Raw genomic sequence first — 21,219 nt, 5'->3', positions numbered from 1 at the left:
AAAGTTCGTTTGTTTCATTTTCTTTCAGTTTCCTTCCTGGGAGTGTCAAGATGAAAAAGTTAAATTATACCTCAGAACTAAGGTGACAAATATATAAGTTGTTGCTGACTGACAGTTTTTCCCTTCCAAGTAGAGGGAAACAGCAAATCCTTTGTCTGATGGGGAGTGCAAATTATACTTAAAAAAAAAAAAATTTAAAAAAAAATCCCCCACATCCTTGAAGTGACTGCTGTTACACACTGTTAATGAAAGCTGGCTTTCTAAAGACTATTACCACACAACTGTTATCTGAAAGTATTTTTTCCAAAAACTGACTGTTTGAAGTTTATTTCACAATTATAATTATAGAAAAAAAGTTTTTTTTTTTTTTTTTTTTTTTTTTTTTTTTACACTTTCCCACTATAGAAATCATTTCAACAAAGCTCAAGGTTTATTACCATAAATAAATGAATAAACTAAATGACATCTTGATTTTTTATATTAAATAACATCCGCTCATATTCTTCAACATAAAGGAAAGCGAAGCGTTAAAATGATTGTTTATAAAATTTAAGATACCCAGGCCTTACACATATGGCTTCATTATCAACATCCTATACAGTACATTCTTAAAATTATATCCATTATGCATCAAGTAGCGCCTATATATAAAGATGCATTTTAACAGTTTAATGAAGTGCAATACACTTCATAGAGAGAACACATTTAACAACTCTAATATAGTAGTTACAGTATATAGTATTTTTCAGCAACCCACTGTGTTGTAAATTATATAAAAATACTTACAAGGTGGGAGGTAAAGACCAAATCTTCCAGCCCTCACTATGGCAATGTTCCCAGTGACACCAATAATTTTGCCTCAGTAACGGATGTAGGATTTGGCCAAAAATGCACAACCCAATTTGTTTTAGAGTAGCAGCCGTGTTAGTCTGTATCCGCAAAAAGAACAGGAGTACTTGTGGCACCTTAGAGACTAACAAATTTATTTGAGCATAAGCTTTCGTGGGCTACAGCCCACTTCTTCGGATGCATAGAATGGAACATACAGCAAGACAATATTTATACATACAGAGAACATGAAAAGGTGGAAGTAGCCATACCAACTGTAAGAGGCCAATCAATTGAGATGAGCTATCATCAGCAGGAGAAAAAAAACCACCACCACTTCAAAAGTTTTTTTTCTCCTGCTACTTCCACCTTTTCATGTTCTCTGTAGTCCACGAAAGCTTATGCTCAAATAAATTTGTTAGTATTTAAGGTGCCACAACCCAATTTGTGTTTATGAACAAACTGAATGTATTCAAATAGCAGGTCCAAGGCTTCCAACTGAACAAATCAAATTTTTTGGTTTGGACAAAAAAATTAGGCATGTGTTTGAAATTAATTTGTGTCTGGAAACTACATAACTAAAGTCACAGCAAAAATGTAGGTCTCTATTTCTTGGGGGTATAATGCAGACAAGAAAAAACAAATTTTGTTTTCAGTAGCTTAACAGTGTTTGTAGATGTCTTTCCTCTGTCTGGGTGAGAAAAATAAAATCTAAGTAAACAAAATGAATTCTAGGAACGTGCAGTACAGATTTCAAATGTGCAATCTTGATATTTACTATCCCATAGGTCTAACGTCTATCCCCTAGTAAAATAATGGAACAAATATTGAAAAAAATCACTTGTCTGGGCTCATATTCAACCTAGCACATATGCTAATCCTGGCAGGAATTCTCAGTAGCCATGTCTGCCAGTGAAGAGGCTCTGGCTGCAAAAGCATCCACACAATCCCTTCAATCTGAGAGGGTACAAAGGTCCGGCACAGCCCAAGAAGCATGTTGTACAAACTGGGGAGATGTGTTGATTCAAAGGTATCCTTGAAGTAATTTCAAGCATCAAGCTTCTATTGATCCCCATTGCAACTTAGCAGTCCTCCTTGGTGGAAAAACCTGAAGGAAGGTTCTCTTCCTGGAACACAGTGGGCCAGACTGATGCAAGGTATAGTAGTTCACATTTTTTTTGCACCAGTCTTGGTGAATCTAGCCCCTAAAGCAGTGGTCGCCAATCTTTTTATGCACAAGATCACTTTTTGAATTTAAGTGCAACCCAGGATCTACCCCGTCCCTTTCCCAAAGTCCCTCTCATTCCATCCCCCCTTCCCTCCGTTGCTTGCTCTCCTGCACCCTCACTTACTTTCACCAGGTTGGGGCAGGGGGTTGGGGAGGGGGTGTGGCTCTGGGCTGGGCCTGAGGGGTTCAGAGTGTAGGAGGGGGCTTTGGTCTGAGCCTGGGGCAGGGGGTTGGGGTACAGGAAGGGGTGAGGAGTGCAGGAGGGAATATGGGGTGCTGGCTCCGGGAGGGGGATCAGGGCTGGGGCAGGAGCTTTGGATGCAGGATGGGTATGGGGTGCTGACTCCAGAAGGTTGCTTAGGGCTGGGGTGTGGGCTCCTAACAGGCGGCACTTACCTCAGGCGGCTCCTGGTTGGTGGCGCAGTGGGGCTAAGGCAGGCTCCCTGTATGCCCCAGCCCCATACTGCTCCCGGAACATGCCCCTGCAGCCCCTGGGGAAGGGGAGGCACATGGCTCCATGCACTGCCCTTCTCTGCAGGCACCGCCCTTGCAGCTCCCATTGGCCGCAGTTCCCTGTTCCCGGACAATGGGAGCTACGGGAGCAGTGCTTACAGGCAGGAGCAGCGCACGGAGACCCCTGCCCTCCCCTCAACTGCGGGGGCAAGCTGGCTGCTTCTGGGAGCGGCATGGAGCCTGCCTTAGCGGCAGCCCCACTGGACTTTTAGTGGCCGGAGATCACGATCGACTGGGAGATTCTCCAGGATCGACCAGTTGATTGTGATCTATGGGTTGGTGACCACTGCTCTAAAGGGTAACAAGCAGCAGCATAGCATTACTGTATAAAGATAAATCTAGTAAGATATGACTTGATATTTGGACAAACTTAGCACACAATGCAGTAGATCCAGTATTAGTATTCATTTTTAGTAGAGCATTTGATAGTGACAATGTGTTTTAATGGAAAATTAATTCAAGCTGACTTGTGCAGGAACACTTGAGGACAACAAACTGGCTAACATTGTAAAAAAAAGTTAACAGTGGACTGTAATGTATAAAGTTGGGGAACACACTGTGGGATATAACAGGGAACAGAGCTAAAACTAGTCTAATTTTAATATCTTTGTTAATTAAGTTAACAGATACTAAACTGAAGGCACTGCAAGTGGTACAGGAAATAACAGGAAAGGATTTGGAGATTAGAAATGTGCACAGATAATTTTGGAAGTGACAAGTTTATATTGAGAAGAAATCATTCAACACACACGACAGAAAAAGAGCCAAGAAGCAGTAATAATGGAAGAACTAGGGATTTCCGCGGTAAGCAAGCTAAATATGAGTTTGCAAAGTGAAATGATTGTAAAAGGAGCCAATGCAGTTTTGGGATCATGTTTCTGAGCTAGGAAGTACAATACTTCTCAGTACAATTTTGGGGTGATCAAAACGGGAATATTGTACTCTTCTGGGCACCACACTACCAGAAAGATGAATTGGAGGCTGTCTAGAGAAGAATAGTCAGGGGCAGGAGGAGTGACTTATGAGTAAGCATTAAAGTTAAAATATGTATATATTGGCTAAGAAGGGGGCATGAGAGTCTCCAAATAGCTGAAGTATGCAAACATCAAATGGAGAAATATCCTATTTAGTTTGATATACTGAGATGTATGTAGTTACTGGGGTAATAGCCTGAATTTTCCTTTTAATTTCATCCCATCTGGAAATAATTTCCCAAAATAAGATGTACTAGGTATCCTGCAACATCAGACACTTAAAACTTGATTGAACAAAATACTATAAAGTAAGCTAGGAAGGAATCCTATATTGATCATCCATTTAATCTTTCTGCCAAACAGATCACTTTCATCTCTAGTTTTCTATTAGCAGGACACCATTTCAACACAGTTAATCTATTGCTGAACTTGTATCATCAGTTTCTATTATACCATGAATTCTCAAAATTGTAACTTCCATGAGATATAGAATTTCTTCTGTTTCAAAGGTTTGACAGGACCCATTTTCATATTCCTAGAATATTCTAGGGCATTGGATGAAAATGGAGCACACCTACGTGTGGAAAGTCATACATAGCTTTTGTCTAAAAAGAAAATATGACGACGTCCCATGGTGAACATGCAATCAAAGTAAAGAAAAAACAGCTGGCAGTTTCTCACTATAATGACTAAGTTATTACATTCATACTGCAGCACTTAGGAAATAAAAAGTAGTTAATACCAGTGTTGTAGATGAGTCTGTTCAACAATACCCATAATTTGTGTGCAACATTTGCATTGCTTTTCCAGTTGATTATTCTGGAGCAAAGCAAAAAAATAAAACAAGACACTTGAATTGCAAATGAAAAATACATTGTCAATACTTCTAAAAAATTTAGTAAGCTACACAAGACAAAACCCATGAGGGTTCCAGTGTGGGAAAAATATGCAACATGAAAACAAGAATCTTAAAATGGAAATGTTTTATGTATTTTTTTTAAACCTCAGTTTCATGAGTCAGCATCTGAGATCAATTAACACTAATAAATTTGGGCTATTGCCAAATTGTGATGAGTGGTAAACACATGTCTAGTGACAAACAGCTGAGTCCCCTTAGTTTCTGTGATGTCAACCCATTTTTGGGGGGAGAGGATGTATGAGATAGCAAGTATTTTCTTTCCTGACACTATTTTTAAGGTTAAAAAGTAGACTGGAATAAATGCTATAATTAGAATCACTGGTATGTATTCATTTGTAGGTAAGAGAACAGTTCTCTTCACATGCAGTAGCAATGTTTAAATCATTAATATTTGAAGCTTTATCCTCACTAATATTCATTCCACCATCACATGCCTCTTGTGTTTTACATGTTACATATTTTATATACAAGATATATATCAGGATATCTTAATATACTTTCAACGAGTATTAGGAATACATCATATCCCAAGCATACCAATCTAGTCATGTTTAAACAGCTCATTTAACCAAAATGAGTTTAATTAGCCATATGACTGCTTTAAAAATGGTGCAATCAAAAAATCAGAAACATCTTACAATTGTATTCTCAGTTACATTCTGACATGCTATCTAGCTGTCTCATTCCCTATAATCCCACCAATTTATGATTTACTTGAAAGATTACCATTTCTTGTGAAATATACTACTTAGTCCTTGTTCTTGGTATACATTTGCAACACAGCAGGTGTAGAAATAATGCTTTTGAATTGGACATGTGAAATTATTAACACATTCTACCAAAGTTGATGCTGGTGTTTTTATACAGAAGGCATCTCAAATCTTGTCAATCAACTGGTGGTAGGTGTTTGTCAACAAACTGCTTTACATCCATCATCTCCTGTTCAAGAATAAAATTATGCATTAGACCAGTGTTCAACTAAGATATTTTTCAGCAATTAGCTATCTCACTAAATTAGTATTTCAATACTGCAGTTACTACAAGCAACTGAGCTACAAATTGAGCTTATAATTAGATTCCTTATACCTCAATGTAATACTTATCCCTCTGCAGAATTCAACTAACTGAGACAGATTAGTTCATCAAGAGCATAATACTCTTTGAATTACTTTACTCAGAGGAGGTAAATAAAGAGTCAAGGACGAAAGAAAGCTCCTCTCTCCATAAAGTGCTGAGAGAATCTAGCTAACCAGTGTGGTTATAGAGAGCCATGTGATCTGAAGAATGCCACACACTGTTACTCATTAATCAATCTACCATAACAAAGAGGACCTCGATTAGTGAAAGTTTCCATCATCGAGAGCTGAAATAATTAATATTGCGCTCCCCACTGGCCTGTTGGGGAGCACATCACCACACTGGTACTCAATATGTCCCTGGAACAGGGTTAAGGCCATATTAATAACTGGCTGAGTAAGTTTCTGTTGCTGGGAAATGGGGCAGACTCTGACCTTGTGGCAGCTCTGCTTCTGCCACTGAATAAAAAGAATTAGTAGTAGCATGAGCAGAGCAGTGAAGCCTTTAGAAAGATTGCCTCTTTTCTGCTTTTTTCATTTTTGTTTTGTAGTTAACATCCTTTGATTTATTACTTTTTCCTTCTATCCCTCCCATGCCAACTCCCTGAATGGAGGCCAGCAAGGTTTTTTCTCCCAGAATAATTAATACATAGTGTTTACATTGTGAGAATTCAAATCCCCCTTCCAATTCACTTGAAACAATGTAAACAAATATTCTGAAATCATTCTGGGAAGAAAAATCCTGCTCACCTGCAGGAAAGGAGAAGGAGGTAGAAGAAAAAAAGGCTCATGAGGTTTTTAAAAAAAACTTGATTGTAGGGAATTTAACAACTCATTTTGTTTCCTGTAGTTTTCATTTTTTCCATTAAATGAAAAACAAGAGTATTTTAAAAATTCATTATAACAACTGACTAATGTGGACAATATTTTTGAAAGAAATTTATGTTAGCTAACGAACAATCCTGGCCTCTTGATTTGTTCAGCCCAGGGTAATTATTAATTGAAGCAGCATTCTCAAATAATTAGTCACTCAAAAACATTTGTTTTCCTTGAAGATTAACGTTGAGGTTCACCTTTTTTTCCTGCTTTGAGGGAACATTTAAAGGAAGAATTCTCTGAAAACAATTCCTGTTTTCATTTAGAAGATTACCTCAATACATGAGCTATGCATCATGCCCGAATAAGTCTTGAAGGTTACAGTGACTGGATTTATCAGACTCTTTAGCTTCTCAAAAGTGAGGGAACCAAACATCAGAGGAACCAAAGGGTCACAGTCCCCATGGCACTGAAGAATAGGAATATCTTTGTTTACACCACTGATAGCACCCTGTCCAAAAAAAAAAAAAGGGGGGGGGGGGGAGAGGTAATGAAATTACATAAGATTAGTTCATTCAAGGTAAAATTAGGCTATAGAACAAACAATATAATGATAGTGAGCAGAGTTTGGACAGAAAAAGAAACACAATGGTTTGCAAGTTCATGTTATTCTAGATTTTATATCTAATTATCTACTATGTAATAAAATAGAATAATTAGAAATGTGTTAGTACTATTTTTAAATAATCATTTAACTGATTACAGAATTAGAATTCTTTTAAAGCACAATTTCTGGGAAAGTAAATCATCTTTTACAACTCAAAGGCAGAAATTGTGTCCAGATTAAGGTAGGGGACTGCAGGAAGAGAACGGGTGGTAAGGCAGTTCATTTCCTAGAAGAACTAGGTTCTATCCTACAGGCTTGTCTTATGACACTGGGAAAGTCATTTAAAATCAGAATTTTTGTAGGTGGCCTAACTGTGCATTCCTTATTTCCCGAGTGCCCACTTAGAGACAACCAAGGACCAATTTTTAGAATTATAGAGTAGTTAACTGCCACTGAAATCGACAGCCACTGAGGATGCTCAGCAACTCTAGCAGCAATGTAGTATTGTCTGGAGGAATGAACACGGGAGTTGGGAGTCAGGAGGTCCTCAGTTGTGATTCTGAATCTGCTGATTAGCCACTTATGCAAGACCACACACAGTGAGTATCTTCCTGTCGCAGTTTCCCATCTGTAAAATGGGGATAATACAGTATCTCAAAGGAATTAAGATATATTTATGAGGCACTCCGATACTACCAGGAGATAATGGAAACTACTGAGTGCTCAGCTTCCCCCTATCCTATTGTTTAAGATGGGTATTGTATGCGCTCACACTGATAACACTATGATAACACTGAACTTCCCAGTATATCTTTGAATTAATGTAATTACAACAGGGATAATGTATTCCATTTACACACTGCTTCTTCCATGCCCCCAAAATATTCTGTACTAGAAGGAATTCAGACAAAATACATACCACTTGAAATGTTTGTACAAAACTATTTTAGGCTATAAATACTGTTATTTCAAATGTAAATTAAGTAACAACTTTAAAAAGAATATTTAGCAAAAATGTTTAACATAAGCAAAACTACATTGTTCTCAAATGCTGACATAGGGTAAGCATCTTCTGGATTGATACCAATATATCTAACGTGTTATTACTCATTACCAATGCAATTTTGGCTCTTGAAGCTTAAACTAGTAGCCACCTCATCTGGTAAAGGTTATTTAAACATACACATGCCATTCAATTTTTATAGACTAGAAGCATACTAAAGAGAATCTCTCCTCTCCTGCCTGCCCCCATTCCTCTATTCCAAGACTGCTACTGAGGTGACAGGAGGTGGTAGTGGTATTTTGAATCCCCGAAAGCTGCAAGAGTTAGGGGAGGTGACCAGATAAGTCAGCCATCAAACAGACAAAAAATTAAGGACGGAGTAAAGGAAAGGGCTGCTGCTAAACAAAAGGACCCCTGAGGAATCATGTTAAATTTAACCCTCTGCTGGAATGAATGTTGGGTTAGCATGTTTGATCTACCAACAACTTCAGGGAAATGGAATCTCCCATATATCGGCTCCACAGCCATCTGGAGGACTGGAGCAGACGAGCACTTGTTAGCTTCAATAACAGAGCAAAGGCACCAGCGCCTAACAATAGCTTTGACAAAGGACTGACTTCACATGATGCCTCAGTTGTCTGACAGCACCACTTTCTTTAGCTATGTCTATACAGTAACTCAGCATGGATTCACCAAGGGCAAGACATGCCTGACTAACCTAATTGCCTTCTATGATGAAATAACTGGCTCTGTGGAGGAGGGGAAAGCAGTGGATGTGTTATTCTTTGACTTTAGCAAAGCTTTTGATAAGGTCTCCCACAGTATTCTTGCCAGCAAGTTACAGAGTTATGGGCTGGATGAATGGACTATAAGGTGCATAGAAAGCTGGCTAGATCGCTGGGCTCAATGGGTAGTGATCAATGGCCCCATGTCTAGTTGGCAGCCGGTATCAAGCGGAGTGCCCCAAGGTTCAGTCCTGGAGCCGGTTTTGTTCAATATCTTTATTAAATGATCTGGAGGATGGTGTGGATTGCACCCTCAGCAAGTTTGCAGATGACACTAAACTGGGCGGAAGGGTAGATACGCTGGAGGGTAGGGATAGGATACAGAGGGACCTAGACAAATTAGAAGATTGGGCCAAAAGAAATCTGATGAGGTTCAACAAGTGCAGAGTCCTGAACTTAGGAAGGAAGAAAGAATCCCATGCACTACTACAGACTAGGGACCGAGTTCTGCAGTTCTGCAGAAAAGGACCTAGGGGTTATAGTGGATGAGAAGCTGGATATGAGTCAACAGTGTGCCCTTGTTGCCAAGAAGGCTAACGACATTTTGGGCTGTATAAGTAGGGGCATTGCCAGCAGATCGAGGGATGTGATCATTCCCCTCTATTCGGCATTGGTGAGGCCTCATCTGGAGTACTGTGTCCAGTTTTGGGCCCCACACTACAAGAGAGATGTGGAAAAATTGGAAAGAGTCCAGCAGAGGGCAATAAAAATGATTGGAGGCTGGAGCATATGACTTATGAGGAGAGGCTGAGGGAACTGGGATTGTTTAGTCTGCAGAAAAGAAGAATGAGGGGGGATTTGATAGCTGCTTTCAACTACCTGAAAGGGGGCTCCAAAGAGGACGGATCTAGACTGTTCTCAGTGGTACCAGATGGCAGAACAAGGAGTAATAGTCTCAAGTTGCAGTGGGGGAGGTTTAGGTTGGATATTAGGAAAAACTTTTTCACTAGGAGGGTGGTGAAGCACTGGAATGGGTTACCTAGGGAGGTGGTGGAATCTCCTTCCTTAGAGGTTTTTAAGGTCAGGCTTGACAAAGCCCTGGCTGGGATGATTGAGTTGGGGATTGGTCCTGCTTTGAGCAGGGGGTTGGACTAGATGACCTCCTGAGGTCCCTTCCAACCCTATGATTCCTCATTTAACCCTGTAGTTATGTTCCTGAAAAATGAAACTTTATGCAAAACGATGTTAAGCGAATCCAATTTCCTCATAAGAATTAATGTAAATGTGGGGGGGTTACGTTCCAGGGAAATTTTTTTTGCCCGACAAAAGACATTATATACATATAGAGTATAAGTTTTAAACAATTTTAAACAGTTTAATATTGTACACAGCAATTAATGATTGTGAAGCTTGGTTGAGGTGATGGAGTCAGAGGGTGGGATATTTCCCAGGGAATGCCTTGCTGCTAAATGATGAACTAGCACACGGCTGAGCCCTCGGGGGTTAATACGCTGTTAATGTAGCCTCACACTTGACAAGGCAGCATGGACTGAGGCAGGAGGGCGGAAACACAATAGATGCAGGGCAGTAGCTGCAAACACTTCCCTGAACATGATGATGAGCCCATGCTATCCAGCTGGAGTGCACCACTGCCTTCTCCTGACAGCACATGCAGGGCTGCACAGGTGCTGACTTTCCAAAGTGCTGGGGTGTGTGTGCATGAGCGAGCGAGAGACGTGCATTCCCCCAGTAAGTACGCTGACCCCACTTCAAGTACGTTGCCCTTTTAAGCAGATCAGCCAGTTCAGACGGGAAGCAACAGCTTCCAGCAAGCTCTTTCCTTTCTTTCCCTGAGCCCTGTCACCCTCCTCCGCTTTCTGGAGAGGGGTTAGGAGCAAGGGGGGGGGGGGGGGGAGTAGAGGGACATCCTGATATCAGCACCTCTCTCCCCTCCTCCCCCAGCAAGCAGGAAGCTCCAGGGAGCAGCTCCAGGGCAGAGGACAGGGGAGGAGCAGCATGGCAGTGGGGGAAGGGACAGCTGAACTGCTGCTGGGCAGCTGCTGAGCCACATACCTTACAGGGAATTTATGGGAGCTGAATGGGGGGGAGCTGTTGGTCCCCCCACCCCAGTTATAATCCCCACAAGGAGGGGCTGCTCTTCCAGAGAATCCTGAAAGCAGTGGACAAAGCAGGCAGCTGCCAAACGATATTATAAAGGGAGCATTGCACAACTTTAAACAAGCTTGTTCCCTAATAGATCAGCGACGTAACAACATTAACCGGGACGACTTTAAGTGAGGAGTTACTGTACTATAGACCTTACAGTGGCACAGCTGTACTGCTGCTGGTGCACCGCTGTAAGCAGCTGCTATATGCCGGCGGGAGAGCTCTCCCGCAGACATAGCATTGTCCACACTGGCACTTTTAGCTTTAAAACTTACATCAGTCAGGGGTGCGTTTTTTCACACCCCTGAGCGACAAAAGTTTTGCCAACTAAAGTGCTGGTGTAGACAAAGACTTAATTTATAGACATATTTAAAGAATTGTTTACCTAATTAACGTACGCAATTTCTATCTAGTGGGAGATGGGGGGGAGGTGTTAGTCTGTGGATACAGTGTAATGAAAGTGAAAAAAATATGTTCAAATGTTCAACTTCAATTAGCTCACTGAAGACTGAGTTATGTTTAAGAAAGTAGTACAAATACCTGTTGAAAAGAGGTCCGTAGTGGAAGCCAACTACTGAGTGCTATGACTCCTGCTAATTTCTGATGTGTTGTAAGAGCTGTATACAATGACAAGGCACCTCCCTAATCAAGAAATATAAAAACTATTACAATGGTGAAGTTAAACATTTAAATTAAACAGTTACCACCATTACTTCAGGATTTGTGGCCCCTTATATTTACAAACAATATTTTCCAATTTCAACTGATGGATCTGAAAAGTACTTCTAAAAATATCAGGTGACTCCATCCTTATTGTGTTTCAATTATTCTAGATCAAATTTGTTCAGTTTACAAGTAAAATGACAGCACTGTTCTAACTGATAATTGCAAACTAAATCTAAAATCTTGTATTCTTCCAGACTCGTGGTAACATCATTTTTGTTGTTGTTTTAAAAAGGAGACTACAGAACAAATTTGTTAATTCCCTTGATGATACGCAAGCCAAAAGAAAATTTCACTTCCCATAATGACAGTTCTCTCTTTCCTAGTCATTTGTCTGACCACAGCCACTTTAAAACCATATAATGCAATAAGGTACATGACAGTAGTTAACACTTTCATTCCTCTACTTGTTAGTATCTGATGGCAAATGAAAAGGAAAAGCAGGATAGTAGCTTTGTTCACATTAGTCTTTGTATATTCTTATTAACCAGTTTATCACAGGACAACAAAACGTCTACCGCAGACCTTTGACAACTCATTCAGGAAATAATAATTCCTTCCTTCTGAAGTTCAGATCTTCTATTAACTACATAAAATTCAGACTCAGATTATTTCTGCATTTTGGAATACAAAAAGCAGATGCCTTACAGAATCAAAATGACATGGAAATTTTTGAACTAACCCCTGAAGTTACTATTCATCTTAAACTTAAATTATTTTAATATTACTTTATAGCAGTTTTGTAGTATGTAAACTCATTTTTCACCAAGTCGATTTTTAGAGTTGGAAAAGAATTACTTTTGTGGCCTTTTGGAAGTAAGTCAAAAGTAAAGGCCTTATTTTCAGAAATGATTATCATCTGCTCGTTAACAGGATTTCCCAGTTCCAAGGAGATAACTTCAACTTCCCTCCAACAAAGAAACTGAAACTCCCTTCCTGACAAGTACCTTACCTGAGAAAAGCCTCCCAAAATTATTCTGTTAGAAGGAATTCCATTCTTCACTTCCTGATCTATCAGTACTTTAACTGCAAGTCAAATGAAGTCCAGTAGTTAATATGTAGCAGTTCCGAGGGGAGTTCAGAAGAGGACGTGGTATAGGTGGTAAAAGGCAGTATTAATCTCCCCTGTGTCAAGGGAAAGCTGGCAGATGGGAAGTTGATAGAGTATTGCCCAAGCAAAACACTCTGGACCAAAAGTTCTGAGACTAGGGTCAAGAATTCTGGTGCTATAGACACCAGCAGTTCATGCAAGGCCAGAAGTGCTGGTACCAAAATAGAAACTGTTGGGTCAGGGTCACACAAAAGTCCCAGTGCAGAATGGGTGGTGACTTTTGAGCATTTGGTGTCATAAGCATGCTTGTGTGGCTTCAGTGGCCTGTATTTTCTAGAAGGTTTCTAATTTAGTGGGTGATAGGAATGCATCTGACATGTGGGAATACAAAGACTGATCAATGAGCCACTAAATTCACCCACACAATTTAAGAAACTTAAAATCATTTAGTTAACAAACAGACAATATACTATCAGAGACTTCACCATTTTAAATCGTCATTTTAATGTCAGTTTCTAACTTGGCTAATGAGAAAACCGCTGAAAATGAAGGAGCCATTTCATATACACACGCATATTTTATACAGTATATATATTATCTGGGAAACACTCATTTACAAAAATTGGAAGATACATTAAAAATACTCATAAATGTACCATGCTCTGCTGCCTGCTTGATCCCAGCTTCATCTTCCTGTGCGTCTGGAGAGAGTCCAATAATATCAAACCTTAAAAGAAAAAACACAATTAGATAATGTTTATTCACTAGGGAACTAACACACCTTTGTACACTGACATAACCATACAAACAGTAATGAGAAGATTTACTAATGATCACTTTTTCCAAACTTTGATGTTTTATTATCTTACAGATTATTAAGAATAGGCTCAACCTTGTGTTAAGCTATAGGCTCAATCAGTTTACACCTTGTAAACAGTAGTTATGCAAGTACTCAGATATGAGAGCCCAGAAATGACTGATCTTAAGAGTTTAAGCATATTTAATTTTATTTCTTTTATTTAATCGAATGGTTTATGGTACAAGGAATTAGATGCTCAACTATATAATTTTTATTTCAGTTGCTGCACTATATAGTAGAGCTGCACCTGCCATTTATACTAAACACATTGAGAAATCTTTTAGTGGGAATTAAAAAAAAAAAAAAACGTCAACTTCTAAACCAACTATAATCTCTTAAGAATTTTGCCCTCTTCTACTTCGTCAAAATAAAACAGTTCACTATTTTGATATTTAAGAGGAAGGCAATATATTCTTTGTAATATTTTTGTCCAAATATTAGCAGGCATATGCTGAGAATTAAACAGTTCTTTCAGCTAATATAGAAAAGCTAAAAAAAATTTGAAGAAAAAAAATTGAGAGGGAAGATTTACATAACATTTCACAGCCTCACTTTAAAGTAAAAAAATATGGATTTCAACACAATTTTCTATTGGAGCTTCCATTCTAAAAGAAATCAGAGACCACTTTTTTGTAAAGTTTAAACAGTTAGTTGTCCACAAAACAATACCACCCATTACTAGTAGTAAATAATAATTCCAGGAATTTTTGTTCCTGTTTTCACAACAAATAATTAAAGGAAAATTACTTACTTTTAGTAACTGGAGTATGAGCTGTGGTGTTTACATGTGTTCCATTTCTGATGTGTATGCACTCCATGTGCTGGAGATTGGAACATTTTAATCAGCAAGGTCCATTGGCGGCATCTACTCCTTTGATAACTTCAAGCCCTGTCTCCTCCCCCCAGTACAGAAAGGGGGCAAACAACCAAACCTCACTTCCCATGCCACTCTCAAGCCCAGTCTATTAGACTCGGCAGTAGTGGGGAAAGGAAGGTGGATCATGGAACACATGTAAACATCTCTCAAAGAACTCCTGTTACTAAAGATAAGTAACTTTCCTTTCTAGTTTGACTGCTTGTTTGTGTGTGTTCTACTTCTGGTGACTCCCAAACAGTATATAATAAACAAACTCTAGTGCTCTCCTCTAATAAAATAAAGACTGCAACATAGCCCTCTCAAATGGGGCATCTGAACAAGGTACCTGAATGAAAAAGTAATCACTAGGGAATGTATGTATAATACTCCAAATAGAAGCTCTACATATATCAGCTACGGGTATTCTCCCTAAAAGAGGCTCCAGAAGTGGTCTGTGGTAGAATATGAGCTAACATGACCTGAGTTCTAAATTGACCACCCCATAAAGTAACTTTATGCAGTGTCACACCCAATTAGAGATTCTCTGAGTTGAGACTGCCTGATCCCTGGAGCTCTTGACAGACAGAGACTATGGGAGTGCCTTAATGGTCTTGTTGGAGTTAAGTATGAGGAGGAAGCATAGAGGACATCCAAAATCTGAAACACAGCCTTGCCCTTGGATGAATGAAGCTTTTTTTTTTTGGGGGGGGGGGGGGGGGGGGAGAAACACACTTAAATGAATGGACTTATTTAAATGAAAATTAAGGGATTACTCTGAGTAGTGATGTAGGGTGAGGCTAACGTGTAACTTTATCCCTGTGAAAAAAAGCCATATACTGCGGTCCTGGCATGACAGCTTGCAGTTCAGACCCTGAGAGTGTCAATGTGATTGCAAACAGGAATTCAGTCTTCAGACAAATGGAATAACGAGCACAAGACTAATGGTTCAAATGGATGTCCCCATCAGGCTGGTAAATAACACATTAAATTTCCAACATGGAGAGAACTGTTTTAATAAAAAGAAATCCCCTTAAACCTTTCACAAAAACTTTTAAACTGAAGGATGAACAAGCTGTATGAGTCCTGATGGTGGATGCTGTGCTGAGATAGCAGCCAAATGAACATGGAATGAGCTTAACAACTAACCAGAGTTTAAGTATAACAGATACTCAAAGAGATGAGGGATTGGAGACAGATTATACTGGTAAACCCACAATGAAAAACACTTCCATTTTGCAACACAAGTTATCCTCAGACTGCTTTCTGCTCTGAATCAATATGCTCTGTACATCAGCAGAACAATTATTCGACTCTGTTACCTGACAGTTTCCATTTTATGAAGCGTAGTGATGACACATCTGAATGAATAGCTGTCCCATTGTTCTGGGTAATTAAGTCTGGTAGAAGAGACAGAGTACTGAAGGTGTTACCAAGAGATTTCTTATTACCATGAACTAGCACTGCCTTTGCATTTCTTGTTCTGTTCAGTTGCAAACAGATCCATAAGGGGAGCACCCCATTGATGACAGAATCCTTTATGAACCATAAGTGATTATGAGAAAAATGTCTATTTAGATGTCTGTTGGCGTGTTGTGTAGGACTGGAAGATAAAAGGTGCAGATAGCTGTATATTTCGCCTTCAGATTCCATAGAAGGATTGCTCTCCTGCATGAGAGCATTGATCTGGTTCCTCCTTGTTTATGTAAGAACTGACAATAACACTATGTTCTTTTTGTAAACTCTGAACTTTGTTATGAAATAGAAAGGACATGCAGACAAGCTGTGTCAGTCTGAGTTGTAGGACACTTATATGAAGCCAACCCTCTCTGAGACCACGGACCCTGTACTGTCAAGTTGTCAGGATGGGCTCCTCAAACGAACAACAAAGCATCGGCCACTGTTGACTTTGTGGGAAGCGCTAGGGAGAACAGAATTCCTTTGCAGACCTGATGTGGATCTTTCAATAAGGGAGTTCAAAACTTCTTGAGGGATGCATACTCCTATATCTATTTTGTGAACAGCCAGGCAATAAGCTATCCATAACCACCCCTGAAGACAATAAGGATGCAGTCTGCTGAATGGAGTCAGAATACATGAAGCTGTGTGACCTAAAAGCCGAAGACATGTCCTTGCTGTGGTACATGGATTGTTTCCCACTTGACTTATCCTCTCTAGTATGGTGTCAAACTTGGTCTGCACCAGGTATGCGTAAACCATCATGGAATCGAGTAGCGCCCCAATAAAGTCTACCTTTTGTGTTGGATTAAATGAGACTTTCACGTTCACACTCAACTCCACTTTGCACAACAGACGTATGACATACTGAACGCTGTTTATCACCTGTCTGAAAACAATCCTTTCAAACAATCACTAAGATATGGGTAAAAACATTTCTCTTTCTGCAATGTGCTGCTACCAGGGCCAGACAATTTAGTGAAAGTTCTTGGGGCCATAAACAAACCAAAAGGCAGCATTTTGTACTGGTAATGTGTGTTGCCAACTACAAAGCACAGGTATTTCCTATGTGCTGTATGGAAATATGCATTTTGTAGGTCTAGAGCTGCAAACCAATCTAGAAGATCTGGGGAAGGAAGTGTGAAGGACAGTGTTACCATTAGGAATTTGAACTGGCAAACAAAGAAATGCAGATCTCAGATCCAATGTTGAACACCAATCTCCCAATTTGGGGGGAGGAAGGGGGACTAGAAAATATCACAAATAGAACCCTTTTCCCCCCAACTGTGGGTCGAAATCTCCTTTATATCACGAAGGGCCAAAAGAAACGGACCCTGTTGTTGAAGGAGACTCTCATGAGTGGAGTCCCTAAAAAGAGATGGGGAAGATGAGTTGGGGGTGGAAATGTCTTGGAATTGAATAATCTTTGGAATTATTTCCAGTACTCCACTTGTCGCTGGTGATACTGTTCCCTAAAATAATGCAAACGGTACCCAAAGAGGGTAGGGAAGGTATAGAGGGTAGGGAAGGTATAAAGATCCTCTCAGATTGGTTGGCAGCTCTCGATATACACATCAAAATGACTACTGAGCCAGCCTTCGCAGCATTTGAAGTCGATGAAGGTCTCCTCCTATGTATATATGGTTTCTTCTTAAAGAAATCTGATGTTCTCTGATAAAGATGATAGAGTAGTGACAGTGTTTCGCTTGAGTATGATATCAAGACTGCTTCTTGTAATGGGAAGCATAGCTGCCTAATGTGTGACATGCTACGAGACAGTCCTTCAATGTAACAACTTGTCAGTTTTAGAACAGAACAGATGATTCCCTTCAAAGGAGGGTCTTCCAGTGTAATATGAATCTTGTTTGGAAACCCAGAATGCTGGAGCCATGACACACTGCCTAATTGCTGCTGCCATGGACTTCGATGCTGCATTAGCAGCATGACTGGAGGCTTGTGAAGAGGGTTTTAACTATTAATTGACCCTCCATAGACAGATTTAAATTTCTCTCTGATGTCTAACAAAGGTTTATCAAAATCTTCAGCAACTTTGCTCTACATAAGGTAATTATAACATGATAGAAGGACCTGATAATTCACTATGAGAAGTTGAAGACTAGCTAACAAATAACTCTTCTTTACTAAGAGGTCCACTCTTTTCCTGTTCTCCTTTGGAGTAGTTCTAAAAGACTGATGTTTCAACTTCTCTTGAGCTGTGCCAAAGACCCTGAAACAAGATGTATTTAGAAATATTCAAACCCTATCAAAGGGACTTAACACCTTTTTTCAGCTATCTTACAGGTTGGTGATAGATGATAGTCTGCCACAATAGCTAGATTGGTTCTAACAAGCCTTCATTTAAAGGTAAGGCAAGTGTATATCCAGTAGAGAGATATGTAAAACGTCCAATAGATGTCCATTTTGTTGAAAGTCTGAGCTGGGATTGCCAAAGTTTCTGTCATTCTGTGGACCAATTCCCGAAATGACTTATCGAATGACGATGCCTCAAGAGGAGCCATATGTTCACGCTGTGAAGACGTGGATGGAATATGCTCTAGGATAGTTTCAGAAACTTGTTGCAGAAGTACATGTTCATTTAGAGTCTGATGTGGAGAAGAGTCTGGTTCAACAATATGTACAAGATCACTGTGATTGCTTTTGCATGACGGGTGGATCCTTGGGTAAAAGATATCTAACCCCTAGAAATTGAAGCTGAGGAAAGTTTTGATTTAGGATATGGCACCAGTGAAGTGAAGCAGTTGGTCCACATGGATGAAGTGAATGTGACAGGGCAGGGGGGTACTACCTAGAGGCTTTTGAACTAACATGCCTATATATTTATCCTATGTATGACCTGACTCTCAAACATATGAGTCATAAAAAGTTACTCCCAAAGGGTAAGAGGGTAAAACATCCCCATTATCAGAAAAGGAAGATAATGAAGAGGATGGGGTGCTGCTCATGAGGGATTTGGAGAAATACCCACTGATGGGGCTCACCACAATAACCCGCAGGTGACTTAGAAAGCATCCCGATTGACAAAACATTTACTAAGGGGCAGTCAGGCTCCGAATGAACAGGCACAGACAGCTGCTTCTCTCAGGCCACCTGAGGAAGTCAGCACTGCAAGGGGCTGTAACTGAATCAGTGCCAGAGCAGCATGCTCAGAACGAGCCCATGCCGCAGACAGCCAAGAGAGTTGTCCTGCACTGGAGAAACCTGCTCAGAATGGACTGGTGCTGAAGACAGATGAAAGAGCTGACTCAGCGTCCAGAGCAGATGGTACCAGCAGCAAACTGACAGCAGCCGGCAAAAAGCTCTGCTCCAGTGCTAACGGACACCGGTGAGGCTTTCTCAGCTGCCTCCTGTCAAACTGATGTATGACTAGCTGCTTTCAGCGATCCCTTCATCCCAGAGACAGCAGGGAGTGAGCCAAACCTCTTTCTCTGTGAAATCTTCCTCTGCACTCCTGAGAAGAGCGATACCTGTTACTGCTCGCAGCTGCCGACACAAAAGCAGCCAGACCCCTGGAGGTTAAGGCAGTTACCAGGACATTTTTCACTGAGAATTGTCCCAGACTGGGGGATTCTACATTCCACCTGCTTCAGAGACTGGCCTCATATTTTTCTCAAAAAGGAATAACTTCATCCTGTTGTCCTAGATGTAGCTGCCCTCTTGGCGAGAGTATTACAATCCTTATGTTTTTCTTTTACATATCCGGAACCTAAAAAGTAAAGACAACTTAAATGTGTGTCATACATGGGCGTACCAGCCCCACAGGATTCAAAATGTAAAGCCCGGGGTTTCTGTCCTGACAAAATATCAGACCCTCCCTTTAAAGGGCAGAAAATAAATCTAAACAAAGCTAAAATTACTAAAAACACTACACTAAATACCTAGTCTAAATAACTATTTACACAATCCTAATAAAATAGGTGACTGAAAAAGGGAGTGGGGACACTGCTATTTGGGTCCACCTCATAGCCAGGAGCAGCTGAAAGGAAATGAATGTCAGTTGGTTGTTCCATCCCCTTTCTACCCTCGGGGAGCAGGGCTCAAGGTCATCAAAGGAACAGGTATGACCAAAAGATATAGCTGACTAAAGCATTCCCAGCTACAGCTCATGAGGCACATGCACACCAGAAGTGGAACATAAGTAAACAAGCACACAAAGAATACAAACTTTCAAGCAGATTGAAGAGTTATGTATATTATACATTTGATGTTTTCAATTTTAAAAGTTGCTTTTTCCCTGTCTGATGAATTTTCTCTCAGAGCTAGTATTTCTTTTTTGCTTCTGATGAGACAGTTTGACACTATTAACGAGAAACCTTTGTTAGAACGTTTGTTCTGCATTTACAGTGGATTAAAACTAGCAATTCAAGCTCATCCTTGAGTTAAGTCCAATCAATATAAACACTTATGACTTTATATATGATTATTTCTAATTCAGAAAGTACTTACCAAGATGGCATGGCCATATTCATATTCAGAGAAACTGGCATAACTGGCCTAGAAATTGAGAAATAATATTGGTATAATTTAATACAAAGGTTTGTTGACATAACACCACACATCAGATAACTATTTCTGCATCGCTGCAAGATTTCAGGTTAAGTTGTAAAGCTAGATGTTTCCTATATTTTCATCCCATTTTTAAAGCATGACCAGTGTCAGCTCTCTCATTTTTAAAACTGAAGGTAAACATGAGTTAGACCAATTTTGGTCTTTTAGCAGAACTACAATAGGTTTTGAGGCAACAGATTAAAATAATTAGTTGATTTCCTTAAGAACAGAATGAAAACCCTGAGAGACTATGAAAAGCACAGACAATAGAAGCATACGAATGGTACAGAGAAGAAAAATTGGCTATATGCGCTGAAAAGAATGGCCACGTAGAGCAGATATTCAGAGGCAACAATGTCAAAGAACCACAATTACACCTCTACCTTGATATAACGCTGCCCTCAGGAGCCAAAAAATCTTACCGTGTTATAGGTGAAACTGCGTTATATCGTACTTGCTTTGATCCACCGGAGTACGCAGCCCCCCCGAGCACTGCTTTACCGTGTTATATCCGAATTCATGTTATATTGGGTCACGTTATATCGGGGTAGAGGTGTATTAGCACAAGTAACTATTCTTCAATTGGCCTCTGCTCATTCAGACTTATGGGAGTCTAGCAAACAGCAGAACCCCCAGAAAAGTGATTTAAGAGTTCTAATTAAATATATCCATAGAGCCTTGCAAATGCGGATATCCACGGATCATTTTTGCGGATTGGATGCGGATATACATTTTGTATCCGTGCAGGACTCTACAGATTCAGTCTCCCAAAGCAAACATCAGATCTGGATACCCATTTGAGAGCAGTGATGTATAAATGGATGTACAGAAATCCACATAGTAGCCCTGCTTGT

At 40.0% G+C, this 21,219-nt stretch overlaps 1 protein-coding gene across 1 annotated transcript in view; it reads right to left on the bottom strand.

The window, feature by feature from the left end:
• Positions 1-456: 456 nt before the first annotated feature.
• The window catches only part of LYPLA1 (lysophospholipase 1), a 37,109-nt gene continuing 16,346 nt past the window's right edge, over positions 457-21,219 (bottom strand). Inside the window, exons 4-9 of the mRNA XM_054017335.1 lie at positions 20,264-20,311; positions 13,286-13,356; positions 12,531-12,604; positions 11,396-11,497; positions 6,689-6,865; positions 457-5,401 (exon numbers count right to left, since the gene is read on the bottom strand). Of these exons, the coding sequence (XP_053873310.1) occupies positions 5,348-5,401; positions 6,689-6,865; positions 11,396-11,497; positions 12,531-12,604; positions 13,286-13,356; positions 20,264-20,311 (526 nt within the window). The 3' untranslated portion in view covers positions 457-5,347. The remainder of the gene's footprint in view (positions 5,402-6,688; positions 6,866-11,395; positions 11,498-12,530; positions 12,605-13,285; positions 13,357-20,263; positions 20,312-21,219) is intronic.

Source organism: Malaclemys terrapin, chromosome 2 (genome assembly GCF_027887155.1).
Source record: "Malaclemys terrapin pileata isolate rMalTer1 chromosome 2, rMalTer1.hap1, whole genome shotgun sequence".
In the NCBI taxonomy this organism is placed as follows: domain Eukaryota; kingdom Metazoa; phylum Chordata; order Testudines; family Emydidae; genus Malaclemys; species Malaclemys terrapin.
This window is presented reverse-complemented; position numbering and strand designations above follow the sequence as displayed.